Below are 14,527 nucleotides of genomic sequence, written 5' to 3' on the forward strand. Positions count from 1 at the left end.
GGTCATCAGCATGTCTATGTCCACTCGTATTCGTTTAGTTAACTGATACCAAGGGTTCATGAAAGAGAACGGATGTGATCATCACTGCATAAGGGAGCTACCGTTTGATTTTTAGGGGGGGGGGGGGCTAGGATGAAAAATTGTGTCCTTCATTATTTTTTAGTTGTAATTGTAACAAAAAGTTTGTTCCGGCGTGACATTTGTTCCACCGGAACAAATTTCATAGGAAATATGTTCCACCGGAACTTATGTCACAGAAAATATGTTCCAGCACTATAAAATTTGTTCCGGAACTAATTTTTTAACCAAGTGTGAAATAAGTTCCGGAACAAAAATCACAGCACCATGAGTTTTGTTCCAATATTAAAATTAAAAAAAAAAAGTGAAATAAGTTCTTGTGATATTAGTTTTAAACGAAGGTATTTTATAGAAATCAATGAAAAATGTTCTGCTAGAAACCTATTTCACAGAAAATAAGTTCTGTGCTTGCATAGGGTACATTTGCAATTGAAGGAATGACTGTAGGATGAAGATAAGAAAATGATGCGATGATAATGTATCTGTGTTTTAACGTTTATGTGGTATTCAACCTCCTGGTTCCCTAATGATCTGTCATGGGTGTTCTAATCATACATGTACTTAGCTATGGTCATTGCACATTTTAAAAAGAGTGTGTCTTTGGTTTCTTTATGTCTTTTAATATCATTGATCAGTCACTGTGTCCTTTTCAAAAAAGTACAAATGTTCATCTTTAACTATAATACTTTTTTTCGGACTGACTTTTATTATTATTTCTTATTCTACTCTTTCCTGGCTCATACATTTTGTAAGTGCCATTTTTAGTATTATTGATTGAGCATGTTATTAAATTTTGCTTTACTCCACATGATCCAATTGGATGTTTACACTTTTTATTTATTACATTATCAATATGATACATGTTTTTTATAATGACTTTAAACTCACTGATGACAAGTGCTCAGTATATAAGATAACTTGTTTAACCAGTGGAACATATTTCACAGACAAGGAACTTATTTCACCAGGTGAGGAACAAATTTCACAAATCCAGAACTTATTTCACCAGGTAAGGAATAAATCTCACAAACATGGAACTTATTTCACTAGGTAAGGAACAAATTTCACCAACCCAGAACTTATTTCACCAAGTAAAGTGTGGAACTTTTTTCATAGAGATGGAACAAATTATATAGAAATTGTCTGTGAAAAAAGTTCTCCCAGAACATATTTCCTGTGAAATTAGTTCCACTGGAACTTTTTTCACAGGAACAAATTTTGGCTCACATAATCTCTGTCCTGCCTTTTTTATTTTTCACTCTATTCGGTCCTGCCTTTTTTTTATTAGTTTATCCTGACTTTTTTTTACCTAAATTGTCATCCTGCCTTTTTTTGTTGTTGCAAAGAGTCTCATCCTGCCTTTTTTTTACTCAAAACTCCTGTCCTGCCTATTTTTTTCAAATTTCATCCTAGCACCCCCCCCTCCCATAAAAATCAAATGGTAGCTCCCTAATGTGCTACATGTATATAATATATCAAATGGATATTGATACGATGAAGGGTTGGTACCGCTAAAGTTTTGTTTTTGATAAATATTTTAAAACTGACGTCGCTGACGTTATAATTCAAGGGGGAGGGGGAAATTAGCTTCTCGACCTATAAGGGGGGAAATTGGCATGATCCTGGTTTTCCCCCATCCCACTAAGGGGATCATGCCAATTTTTCCGGGGGGGGGGGGGGAATTTATAAAGTATTTTATTTGAAAATTCAATATTTTTATTTCTAATTTGAACCACGATTTCAAATCATGACCTTTAAATATAAAGAAATCATGTATTGAACGGCCCGCATCGAAAGAGAAAACAATTATATGACGTTTTGTAAGTACATTAAAACGTAGGCAAAACACCCCCAACTTTGACGTCAGATTTGATTATTTTCTGTTTTGATTTCAGATTTGTTCAATAAGATATAAATCAGATATTAACACTTATCCTTTGATTAAAAGCTTGTTTTTAAATAGAATAGAATGTTATAATTGTCAATAAGAAGATTTGGTGAATTTAATACGTTAAATAAACGTGTATCTCTAGTATTTTAACAACTTTCAAGCCAAAAGAATTCTAGTCTTTAATCGGTAGTCTTCTTCAAAGTTCAGGTGAAATTTCTTGCAAGAGACTCGAAATCTATAATTTAGTGTTGCCAATAGATAAACGCATTTTTTTAGAAGACATTTTAAAAATTGAGAGTTTAAATCATAATCAGTTTTAAATCCGAATAAAGTGTTTCGAACGATTAAAGTGCAACTATACAGGACACTCCAAGATGGCAAATAAATCGACTATATTCCTGTCTGCTACATCAGTATTACTTATTGTTTACGTTTCTTTGTTTAGTGTACTTCAACATTCAGGTAAGACTTAAAGTAGATATTAAGAATATAAATAATAAGACTATAAAAAAAAAGGAAATAGCATAACACCAATCGGATCACTACCGGTGTTATATAACCATTCTTCCCCACGGCAGTTTTTCCCCATGGGAAATTTTGGATCATTGTCATTCTTTACCCGCGGAAATTTGACAATACGTATACATATGGTCACTATCTTACCACCATAGAATAGATTTCACTATATTTATGTCAGTCTGAGAATTAAACCCCGACAGAGTTAGAATTAGCTAGATTTTTATGCTGACAAATATTTTTTATCAATGTCGACATGATCATCAGCATGTCTATGTCCACTCGTATTCGTTTAGTTAACTGATACCAACACGGCCGACACTCGGCTAACCGAGAGATTGGTCGGTTAATCTATATTGAGTATGCGGCTATATCGGCGGTTGGTCTGTTAATCGGGTTGGCTAAAGTCTGTTAATCAGGTGTTATCGAGAAAATCATTGAAAGCTCAGCATGTTTCATTGTATAACTTTTTAAATATATTTTTATCATAAAAAATATTCATGTCTAACAAAACAATTCAATGTACTGAATCCAGTGGTGTAATTATTATTTTTCTATCTTCAATGTACGATCTATTAAATGAAAAGGCGGGTTACTCATCAATACATTTATACACATTTTACACACACAAACTGTACACAAAATGACACGTTGGTTGAATTTACGTGCATGCAATATTTTGAACATCGAGAAAAGACAGGCATTATGTTTGTTCACCATAATGAAATCATTGTGTGAAAAATCTTCACGAAAATCTGTATTTTGGTGACATAAATCAATCTTTATTTAAAACCTGGTCTGTTAATGGGTCGGATGTATAAAACCCAGTCTGTTAATTGGTCTGTTAAGAGTTATGAATGGCAATAAAAGTATAATTTTATTGCTATATGGGGTGTTATCGGATCAAATGGGTAGGCTCAAGACGAGCGGCTAAAACATACGGAAACAACACATGAGCAATGAAACATAAAATATACGGAAACAACACATGAACAATGAACAATTTAAACAATGGAAATTGAAAATTGATGTAAACGGTTTTAAAAAGTGTAATATTAAAGTAATGTTAATTTCATCTAAGAATGGTCGCATACGTCATGTGGATTGTGTTTAATTGTCATGAATGACACCAATTTGTCATCTACATTGGTAACCAGTATACAGATCAGAGATAAACATCGTAATGTAACTAAATATCAGTAAGTAAAATATATTGGGATGCTAAAATATAAAGAATAGAGAAAAAATAATGAGTAAGATAAATAAAAGGTAAAAGGAAGAAATTCACGAAGGAAACGTGACATAACAAAAGAATACAGAAATACCCCCCCCCCCCAAATCCGAACCCTCATGGTATACACGATAATCTGGATGGAGTAGCAGAATATAGAATAATAAATAAGGACAGTAGAGAGTGATGCTTTGCTAAAAAAAAATAATAATTGTTTAAGAAACATCCCTGGGTGTTGAAACAGTAACAGATTTAGTACGGCGGCTTTGTGAAAAATTGTGCAAATCCTGTTACAAGCATGAAATTTGGCATAGACCTTCCTCAACCATTTCTCTTTCATTTCAGATAGGGAGGCATTTGAAAAAAATGCCTCACTTCCGGTAAAATTCAAAATGGCGGACATCATACTTAAATCAGCCCTATATCGAAGGCTAGTATGTGAAAAGGTGTTATTAACATGCTACTATCATAATATTTGGTGCAAACCTTTGTTTTGTACTACTTTTGGATATATGATATAGATAAGATGTCTTCAAAAACCCTACTTCCGGTAAAATCAAACATGGCGGATATAGTACTACAATAAGCTTATTTTTTAGGAGGATAATTGAAATGACAGACGGACATTTTTTACAAAACTTAATGAACAATTGAAATCAACATATTTGAGCTTTGCGTTATTTCGCAAAGGTATGCGTTATAACGCAAAGGTTTGCGTTACAACGCAAAGGTATGCGTTTTATCGCAAAGGTTTGCATAATAACCCAAAAGGTTTGCGATGTAACGCAAATATAGGACGAAAAATTTAAAAACAAATGTGTTGCACTAATTCGCTTCCGTAGGATACTGTTGCACCGTATTATCATTTTTTTTTTACTCAGGAACATCTCATTCTTAACTTTTTCTATAGGAAAATATAAAGGTAGCAAAAATAACTGTGGCTAAATTACTCTTAACTGACATAATTTCAATTGTCCAACCCATTAACAGACTTTATTCCCTTAATTTTCACTAAAACGTGGTAATATTCACTTTTTATTACAATTATGAAATATATACCAATGTAAATTTATGTTTTAGAACCAAAGTACTATTTTGTGTCCTTAAAATGATATCTAAAATTGTTTGTTCCGACTTTTATTAAAAAAAATGCTATGCGTATAAGCATAAATACTACATACTTGCGCGACGCCTTTTGATTTTACTGAAAACTGCGTAGACTATGAAATGTTTTTACAAGTGGAAAATGTTCTATGATAGATATCATTTTGTCAGACAGTTTTCTTTTTTTGATTTGGTTCTTATAATATGCCAAAAATCTTTATATTTAATAGAGTTTAACATTAAATTGTGCGTTTTACTCTTAACAGACGTATAACCAACCCGATTAACAGACCAATCTCCCATATAGCCGCATACTCAATATAGATTAACCGACCAATCTCTCGGTTAGCCGAGTGTCGGCCGTGACCAAGGGTTCATGAAAGAGAATGGATGTGATCATCACTGCATAATGTGCTACATGTATATAATATATCAAATGGATATTGATACGATGAAGGTTTGGTACCGCTAAACTTTTTTTTTTTTGATAAATATTTAAAAACTGACGTCGCTGACGTTATAATTCAAGGGGGAGGGGGAATTAGCTTCTCGACCTATAAGGGGGGAAATTGGCATGATCCTGGTTTTCCCCCATCCCACTGAGGGGACCATGCCAATTTTTCCGGGGGGAATTTGATCGATAAAGTTCCCCCGCCGAAAAAAATTGGCATGGGGGAAGACTGGTTATAGGACACCGGCAGTCTATTGTGCATAAAGTGTAATTTTCGAATGATCATGAAATTAAGGTGGATGGAGGTGTCTTAATTTAAATTCATAGAATATTTTAATAAATTGTAACAAAGTAGTTTTGATCATGTTATTTTTCCAAATTATAATGAAAAGTATGGGTCATCGGACTTTTTTCACGCTACAGGTTGTGCAAAATTGTCAAATTTGTATTGATCATTCATAGAAAATCAAATTTTGTGTGATAAAAAGAAAACTATACACCATAAAATTTAAGATAAAATATGAGTAGATAGCTCTTATAACATGCTTGCAGATAAGAAAAAGAAAAGATGGGTTCACAGGACTTGTTTTCTTGCTACATTTCAAAATAGGTAATTAAACAACATTATATTAGAAAATTTTCTATATATGAGTTATCTCCCCTTATGTTGCAAAGTAAAAATAATGAATCAAATAAAACCATTTTTTTTTACAGAAAATTCAGCCGTAAATATGTTAAAACACATAATTTGAAAAGTTTTTCACATAAATTACATACTACTCTCAAAATGTGTGCATTGTATTAAAGATGAAGGAAGACATCCAACCGACCTTAATTCCGACCGTGCAAGGTCTGTATAGCCAGTAAAGGTCGTTAAAAACATCCATAGTCGACCGATCTTAAGAAATCCATGAATTCAAATAAATTAATATATGAGGTGTGTGATAAAAACGTTTTTATGTTATGGCTGCATGCCACTGTAGGACATCACTGTATTTTTTTTCAATTTCCATCGGAGATTCCAATAAAACAAAAAATGAAAATATCTGATGAAAAGTGGGGAAAAAAGAGATATGGAAGGTTTTATATAATAGAAATAGCCGGACAGTAACAATTAGGGGACGGACGGACATTTGATATGATGGGGAGTGGACGGGCTGCACTATTTTTTGCGGATTGACCATATTAATCTGTGGCTCAGTTTTTACCAGGTCAGCATATTCATATTTAAAATCCTCCTGCCCTCGCAAAAAAAAAAATCAAATGTTCTTCCTCTTATTAAACACGATTTCATATTGATTGATTGTTGTTTGCTTATTTTGAAACGACCTGTCGTTAATAGTTTATGCATGTTCAGGACGACAAGAGTTTAAAAGTTGTATATCTTTTAAATACAAAAATGATCTAGGTAGGTTATCTTGATTTTTTTATATAGAAAGCATAATCTCTTATTCGATCAAATACTAGACAAACATGGAGATGATCTTGTACAATTCCAGATTATTCCTGAAAATTAAATGGTCGGAACTTTGAACAAGACTTGTTTGACTAAGTTAAGATAGAAAACCATAAGAAAAAATGTTACGTACACAGCGATTGATTCCTAGTTGTTTTCTTTGTTTTTACAATTAAACACTTACAGTAACTTCAGATAAAACCAGAGCACACTATGATAATATAGTCGTGTTTTTCAAATGAGCTGACGTAACAAATATTTTTAATCAAATAATCGTAACTTCAGTTATATAAAATGCTGCTAAATTCGCGCACACTGATTTAATTTGTGTTCAAAGGATGCAGATTTTTTTTGTTCACTCTCCGTTAGAAGATCTTCTGGAGATGTGCAATAGAGAGCAATTAAACACAGACACATACGATTATTACCCTATGAAAATCATTTTCAGCCGAGGCTTCGAAGCGAACAAAAATTATATCATAAGTACACCCCCAACTTTGACGTGATATTGTTTATTTTTTGTTTTGATTTCAAATTTGTTATAATAAGACAAAAATCACATACTAATACTTAACCGTTGATTTAAAGCTTGTTTTTAAATAAAATAAAATGTAATAATTGTCAGAGAGAAGATAGTGTGAATTTACTGATTCGTTAAGTAAAGATATATCCCTAGTATTTCAACCTAAAAGAATGTTAGACTTTAACTAGAAGTTAAGGCGTCTTGACTCAAAATCAATAATTAAGTGATGCAACCGTCCACTTTTTAGGTAGAAATATAAACGTTGAAAGTTTAAATCTTAATAAACTTTTAATCCGAATAAAGTGTTTCAAAGTATTGCAGTGAATTATACAGGAAATTCAAAGATGGCAAATACATCAAAAGAGGGTCGAAAGATATCAGAGTGACTGTCAAACTCGTAGATGGAAAATAAACTAACATGGCTAAAAAGATTTAAAGACAAACAGACAAAAAATAGTAGTACACAAGACACAAAAAAGAAAACTAAAGACAAAGCAACACGAACACCACCAAAAACTGAGAATGATCTCAGGTGCTCCGGAAGGATAGGCAGATCCTGCTTCACATGTGGCATCCGTCGTGTTGCTCATGTTATTACAAACCCCGATAAATAGTATAATTTCTATCTGCTACATCAGTATTACTGATAATTGAATGTTGTTTTTTTTTTTTTTTTTTGGGTGTAAAAGTGTTGAACGAAGCACATTTTGTATGAAGTGCGAAAGCGTTTCATTCTAGAAATGGGCGAACGATCAATACTTTTACAACCTTCTTAACACTTTAACAACCTTATAAAATCCTGCGGATTGACCATTCGTGTTAATGATCAAGACAACTCTCACCAGGCCGAAAATTTCATATTCAAATTCTTCTGTCCTCCCCTAAAAAAACAAATGGCCGTTTCCCTTATTTAACAGAATTTTGATTTGATAGTTTGTTGGTTGCTTATTTTCCAAACGACAAGTGGCAAATATTTCATGCATTTTCAGGTCGACAAGAGTTTGAAAGTCGTGTATATCTACTATATCCAAAAATGATTTTGTTCGTTTGGTTACTTTTTTTTTTCTTCTAGAAAGCGTTATGTCTTTTTCGATCAAAAACCATTGACAAAATTTTGTACAAGTTAAGATTATTCCTGAAAATCAAATCATCGAAGCTTTAAGTCGGATTTGTTAAGTTAAATTAAGTTAGGAAAGCATATAAAAATGGCACAAACACAGAGATTTCTTCAAAGTTATTTTATTTGTTTTACCCTTATTATATAATTACATTAATGCAAAAACACCCGCACACTATAACAGTAGTGTCTGTGAAATGAGCTGATGTACTAGTATCTGAATTTTTGAATAATCCATCCTAAACATACTATTCTGCTATTGAATAAGATGTTCTATTTTCATTAATTAAACTCATCATAGATACCAGAATTGAGTATTTGCGCAAGACGTGCTTTTCGTCTACAAAAGACTCATCACTGAGTGACACTCGAATAAAAAAATGTTGAGATGGCCAAATACAGTAAGAAATTGAAGAGCATTATGGACCAACAATTCCTAAAAGTGTTGCCAAATACAACGCATGGGCTCACAAGGAGCATAGACAATAACAAAAAGAAACAACGATATAGTCTGATATATTCTACCCCAAATTGAATTTGTGTTTTATTGCTAATTCTCTAGAAGAAGTCAAAATCCTCTTTTTTCACCCTTCGTCAGGAAAAATTGTTCAATATGTACAATAGAAAGCAATAAAACACATCCCGGATTGTAACCCCAGTAGAAATCAGCTGAGGCGAAGCAAATTATTATTATACGTTTCGTAAGTACATTTTAAAGACGTAAGCTGAACACCCCCAACTTTGACGTCAGATTTGTTTATTTTATGTTTTGATTTCAGATTTGTTCAATAAGACAAAACTCATATACTAATACTTAATCTTTAATTTAAAGCTTATTTCTAAATAGATTAAAATGTAATAAATGTATGTAAGAAGATACTGTGAATTTAATATGTTAAATAAATGTGTATTCCTAGTATTTTAACATCTTTCAACCCAAAAGAATGGTAGTTTTTACTTGTGGTATTCTAAAAAGTGAAGGCGAAATTTCTTGCAGACGCTTCGAAATCCAAAACGTATTGGTACAAATAGATAAACTTATTCTATTTTGGGAAGAGATATAAAAATGTTGAGAATTTAAATCATAATCAACTTAAAATCCGGTTCAATTTTTTCAAAGTATATTATAGTGTGACTATACAGGAGAGATGGCAAATACATCGACTTTATTCCTGTCTGCTGCATCGGCATTACTAAGGGGCTACAGTAATTTATCGATGTTTAAATATTGTAAATTCATAAAGAATATAAAAATAAAAATAAAAACAAAATCGTAAACAAATCGGAGCGCGAACAATTGCACAAATGTACATTGTCGGAACATATGTGACTTATTTGTACGAGCTTAAGAAACAGGACCGGAAAAGCAAGTACCGGTACAAATAAATTCCATTTCCCGTAAACGTAAATTACGTTTTCTGGAAATGGAATTTATTTGTTACTAAATATATTGTGTTTATATATGTGCACTTTCTGGCGTAAATACAAAATTTAATCCTGGTATCTATGATGAGATTATTTACAACCACTGGGTCGATGCCACTGCTGGTGGAGTTTTAATTCCCCGAGGGTATCACCAGCCCAGAAGTCAGCACAGAATGACATGAATTATTATTGATATAGTCATATTTATAAATTAACTGTTTACAAAAATTTTGAATTTTTTAAATACTAAGGCTTTTTCTACCTCAGGAATAGATTGCCTTAGTTGTATTTGGCAAAACTTTACAACGGGATTTTGGTCCTCAATGCTCTTCGACTTCGTACTTTATTTGGCCTTTTTAACTATTTTGGATTCAAGCGTCACTAATGAGTCTTTTGTAGCCGAAACGCGCTTCTGGCGTAAATATCGGCAAAATTTAATCCTGGTATCTATGATGAGTTTATTTACCTCCGAAATACTTTAAGGTGTAGTTCTTTTAAATCCAAATAGTTTCCATCTATGCTAGCCAAGGGTAACGATCTAGTCCCCTTCTCTCAACCCTTGTCAGAGCTTTAAGTCCTCTAAGCCAACCTCCAAAGAGAGCGTCATCATGATAGTTCAAACGCGGACCTCGAAGAGGACCCTTCAGAAAAAAACTTTTACACACCCAGAAATAATTACGTTACCATTTTGCTCAATGTGGAAGCGAAATAACAAGATACTTTATTTGTTTAATAGCTGGTCGGTTGCAGGATAAAACAGTCTACAAAAATGTACTTTTTCGAGTAATGTAGTATGATTAGGCAGATTGTTACCCCTGTCAGTCGAGTTAAAGCCGGTAAAGGTTAGCGGCATACGTTTTTTCGAGGGTTTACACTTAGTTCTGCAAAATTTGAAATGTTGAACCTTATAGCATCTCTGTTGCTATTCGGTTTAATTACAATATATATTTTACACCAGCGGTATCGACCATGTGGTTGTATCGAACATTCATTTTTTTCGTCAAAGGGGAACAATATTATATGTAATATCCAAATAATGAATAAATTTACTTCTTTCAATTAGGTAGACTAAGAGACTCAAGCTTAAAGACTCATGAGACGAGGTATTTTGATTCAATAGAAAATGATAGAGAACCAGTCAAAACAGAATCTTCATTTAATGCAAGAATGAATGAGTTAGAAGCAGTGAATTATGAACAGTCGATCCCACATAGTAGAGTTAAAAGAAATTCAGCAGAAGAAAAAGAAGACGAACTTCAAGAATTACCAATCATTCATGTAATAACTCCAACATATAAACGCATGAATCAGATACCGGAAATGACAAGAGTCGCAAACACTTTGAAAAATGTAAAGGCTTTACATTGGATAGTTGTGGAAGAAGGAAACCAAACTCTACCGGAAGTCAAACAACTTCTTACAAAATCAGGAATTGATTTTACCTATTTGTCTGCAAGACCATATAAAAATCTAAACACAAGCCTAAAAGGGATCCACCAAAGAAATAAAGCAATATTTTGGTTACGTAAAAATGTTGATTTGTCAAAAGATGGCGTTGTCTATTTTGCTGATGATGACAATACGTATGATTTGGAACTTTTTGAAGAGGTATGTCTGATATACATGTCACTGCTTATTGGCTTTCCTGATGAGTTGTAATTTATATTTGTCAAAATCTTTTAATTTGATGGGGGCATTCCGACTTCCTCCACCTATAAAAACTGACCTCCACGAAAAAGCACAAAAATGGCGCTTAAAAGTGACGTTAAAACACCAACAATCAATCAACCAATTTGTTGGTGTTTCTGGTAATATTATCAGTAGTATACTTGAAAACATTTAATGAATGGCTATTAATTATTTTGAATTTATTGAACCATAAAACTAATATTGACTCTTCACATTGAATAATCCGCGAAGCGGATTATGTAAAATGTGAAGAGTCAAAAATTAGTTTTATGGTTCAATAAAATCAAAATAAATTATTGCCATTCATTATAAATAAATTTCTATCAAAAATAAGGCTCAAAGAACTTTTTATATTATTTATATTAACAATAACAACGTATACACAAGTTGGCGTATGAATATACAACGTCAGAGTGGGCGTGTCGCCATAAAAATTGACACCATTCAAAATAAGACTAATAATTTTAACCAATCAGAAGACAGTAAATACACCAAATTTATTTATTTGTATTTGATAACACAGTATTATCACTTACTCTGTCCGTTTGCATGTACTTCGCTTGTTTCCGATTCTTATATTCTTCCGATTACTTCTTTACGTTCTTTCTTGATTATTTCTGCTAACTTTTTTTCTAACTAGCTATATTGGTCAGCGCATTACAAGTTTGGATTTCGATTTTTCTTCTTCTTCTTCATTGTACGTCAAACACGTTTGATATACAATGTATACCATGTACTATACTTTTGTTTTAATTTACTAGCGGTAATCTTTCTGTTGCTTCTGTGCAATATGTTGTTGTTGCTGCTGTCGGTCTCAATCGATCAACAACTTAAAAAAACAGAATAAAATAAATATAAAAAAATAAAGCTTGTGATAAGTATCTTAGGCGATTAATTGGGTTTTACCAACAATTAAAAAAGATACTTAAAGGTAGTTTTCACAATAATTTTACATTTTTCTAGTCTATATTCAAACTTTTCTCTAATTTTATCATACATACTTTCTTTGTAGATGAGATATACCAAGAAAGTATCAGTATGGCCAGTGGGATTTGTATCCAGAAGACAATACCAAACACCAATTCTTAAAAATGGAAAGGTAAAATATCGGTTCTACATATGATACACATTTTGATTAGCTAGCTAGTTAAATGTTTTGTACCGCCACCTAGTAACCAAGACATACCATTGCCATTTCGTCATTCGGAAATCCAACTCTTATTAAGACTTTTTTTCATTTTAAGCCTGTACAGCTTGGTTTATGATAGTATAGTGGTTGTTAATTTAGATTAATTGACAGCAAAACAAAATGGTTAAATCGAATAGAAATAAGAGTAAAAGTGATTCGCCACTTGTTTCTTTGACAGAGGTATCAAATGCTAAGATGCTTAAGTTTATGTAGACAGGGGCGGATGCAGGAATTTTCGAAAGGGGGGGTGCTAACCCAGGGCAAAGGGGGGGGGGGTGCAAAACATGTCCCGATACAAATGCATTGATCGGCAAAAATAAAGGGGGGGTGCGCACCCCCGGAACCCCCCCTGGATCCGCCACTGATGTAGACATACCTTTCTATTGCAGGTGGTAAAATTTAATGCATGGAATACTGAAAACAGAAAATTTCCAATAGATATGGCAGGATTCGCATTGAATACTAAGATGTTTTATTTTAACCCCCAGTTATATTTTTGGAAAACGTTTCGTGTTGGTTACCAAGAGACAATGTTTTTAGAAATATGCTGCTTACTGCGTGATTTAGAACCAAAGGGAAATGGATGCACGAAGGTAACCAAATAATTTATAAAATTAGATCTAGAACGTAAAAATCCGATTCCACACTGTGCTATAGGCAAATTAACAATATATATGAGTCTTCTCGCTCGTTTGGTGCAATTGGTATTTATATATATTTTATGTATGTGTGCGAATACAACAACAAAAAGGCCGCTATTCCTTGCGTAAAATTTAAACATAATGGTGAATATTTTTGTTTTCTGTGACTTATTTGATCTGATGTGTATAAATGTCAAAATTAGCATCTATAGGAGATGACAATACTAACGCATTCACAGGAAGAAAAATGAATGATTTTTTTTCTAAGAACGCGTAACGTGAAATGACTGTTGAAACGAAAAGAGTAAGGTATTCTCCAAGTCTGATCCAACTAAATATTGGTTGGTTTATGAAATTTTACTGTTTAAAAATACAAATTATAATGCCATTTAGGGGGGAAATAAGTTACAAGACAAATAAAAAAAAACCGATCTAATACTAGATATTAATACTTGACTATTTTTTTTTTTATGTAGGTTCTTGTATGGCACACAAAAGCCAGAGACCCAGTTATTGAACACTCAAGTTACAACATTACAATACAGGCATCGAACAACCAAAAATATGAACTGGAAAAGGAAAACGAAAGAGTGCCTTCCATAAGAAAATCTGAGAAAAAATCACGTAGTTGATAATAATAGACGGTCAAATTATTTGATGCACGTTCAAAAATAAAGATGGAAGGAGATGGCGCGCGATCAAGCGAGAGAGAGAGAGAGAGCATATGATTATTCGCGCATTGTTGTAAATGATTATATATCAAAATTCCGGTACAATGAAATTTGAAATTAGTCTGAAAAATATGCTATGTAACTGGCCTTGTTTTCGATTTATTTCTTACAGATTGCTACTTTACTTATGATAATTTTGACGAAGAAGAAGTGTATAGTTACTTTTTTTTAATATTTTCCCCTGTTCTTTGTATTTACGATTATATATTGAATATTCTTGTACATTGTTATCTTTAATTTGATTATGTTTAATTATAATGGAATATCCATTTGTTGCAATATTAAAACATGGAAATGGGTTTCTTCTTTCTCTTCGAATTACATTAATATAAAGTTCGAAAGACTTAGCTAATGTTTACCTCATACATCATCTCCTTATTATAATACTTATAACTTCAATTGTTAGTATTCTTAAACTATTAAGGTATTAGCAAGATCAGATTCGGATACAGGCCTTGAAAAAATGAGGCGGACGGCAAAACAAC

General features: G+C 32.6%; 1 protein-coding gene across 1 annotated transcript; it reads left to right on the plus strand.

The window, feature by feature from the left end:
• Positions 1–2,196: 2,196 nt before the first annotated feature.
• Positions 2,197–14,335, plus strand: LOC139512376 (galactosylgalactosylxylosylprotein 3-beta-glucuronosyltransferase 2-like). Its single transcript, XM_071299974.1, has 5 exons — positions 2,197–2,431; positions 10,856–11,400; positions 12,494–12,580; positions 13,060–13,263; positions 13,788–14,335. Exons 1-5 carry the CDS (start codon positions 2,344–2,346, stop codon positions 13,941–13,943), a joined length of 1,080 nt encoding a protein of 359 aa, XP_071156075.1. The 5' UTR covers positions 2,197–2,343; the 3' UTR covers positions 13,944–14,335.
• Positions 14,336–14,527: the final 192 nt, after the last annotated feature.

This window comes from Mytilus edulis, chromosome 2 (assembly GCF_963676685.1).
Source record: "Mytilus edulis chromosome 2, xbMytEdul2.2, whole genome shotgun sequence".
Classification (NCBI taxonomy): Eukaryota; Metazoa; Mollusca; class Bivalvia; order Mytilida; family Mytilidae; genus Mytilus; species Mytilus edulis.

Excerpts from the sequence above, each read along its gene's own strand:
- LOC139512376 (XM_071299974.1), top strand. The coding sequence starts at position 2,344 with ATGGCAAATAAATCGACTATATTCCTGTCTGCTACATCAGTATTACTT. Across the intron at positions 2,432-10,855 it reads TAGTGTACTTCAACATTCAG|GTAGACTAAGAGACTCAAGC; the intron begins GTAAGACTTAAA and ends TCTTTCAATTAG. Across the intron at positions 12,581-13,059 it reads CAATTCTTAAAAATGGAAAG|GTGGTAAAATTTAATGCATG; the intron begins GTAAAATATCGG and ends TTTCTATTGCAG.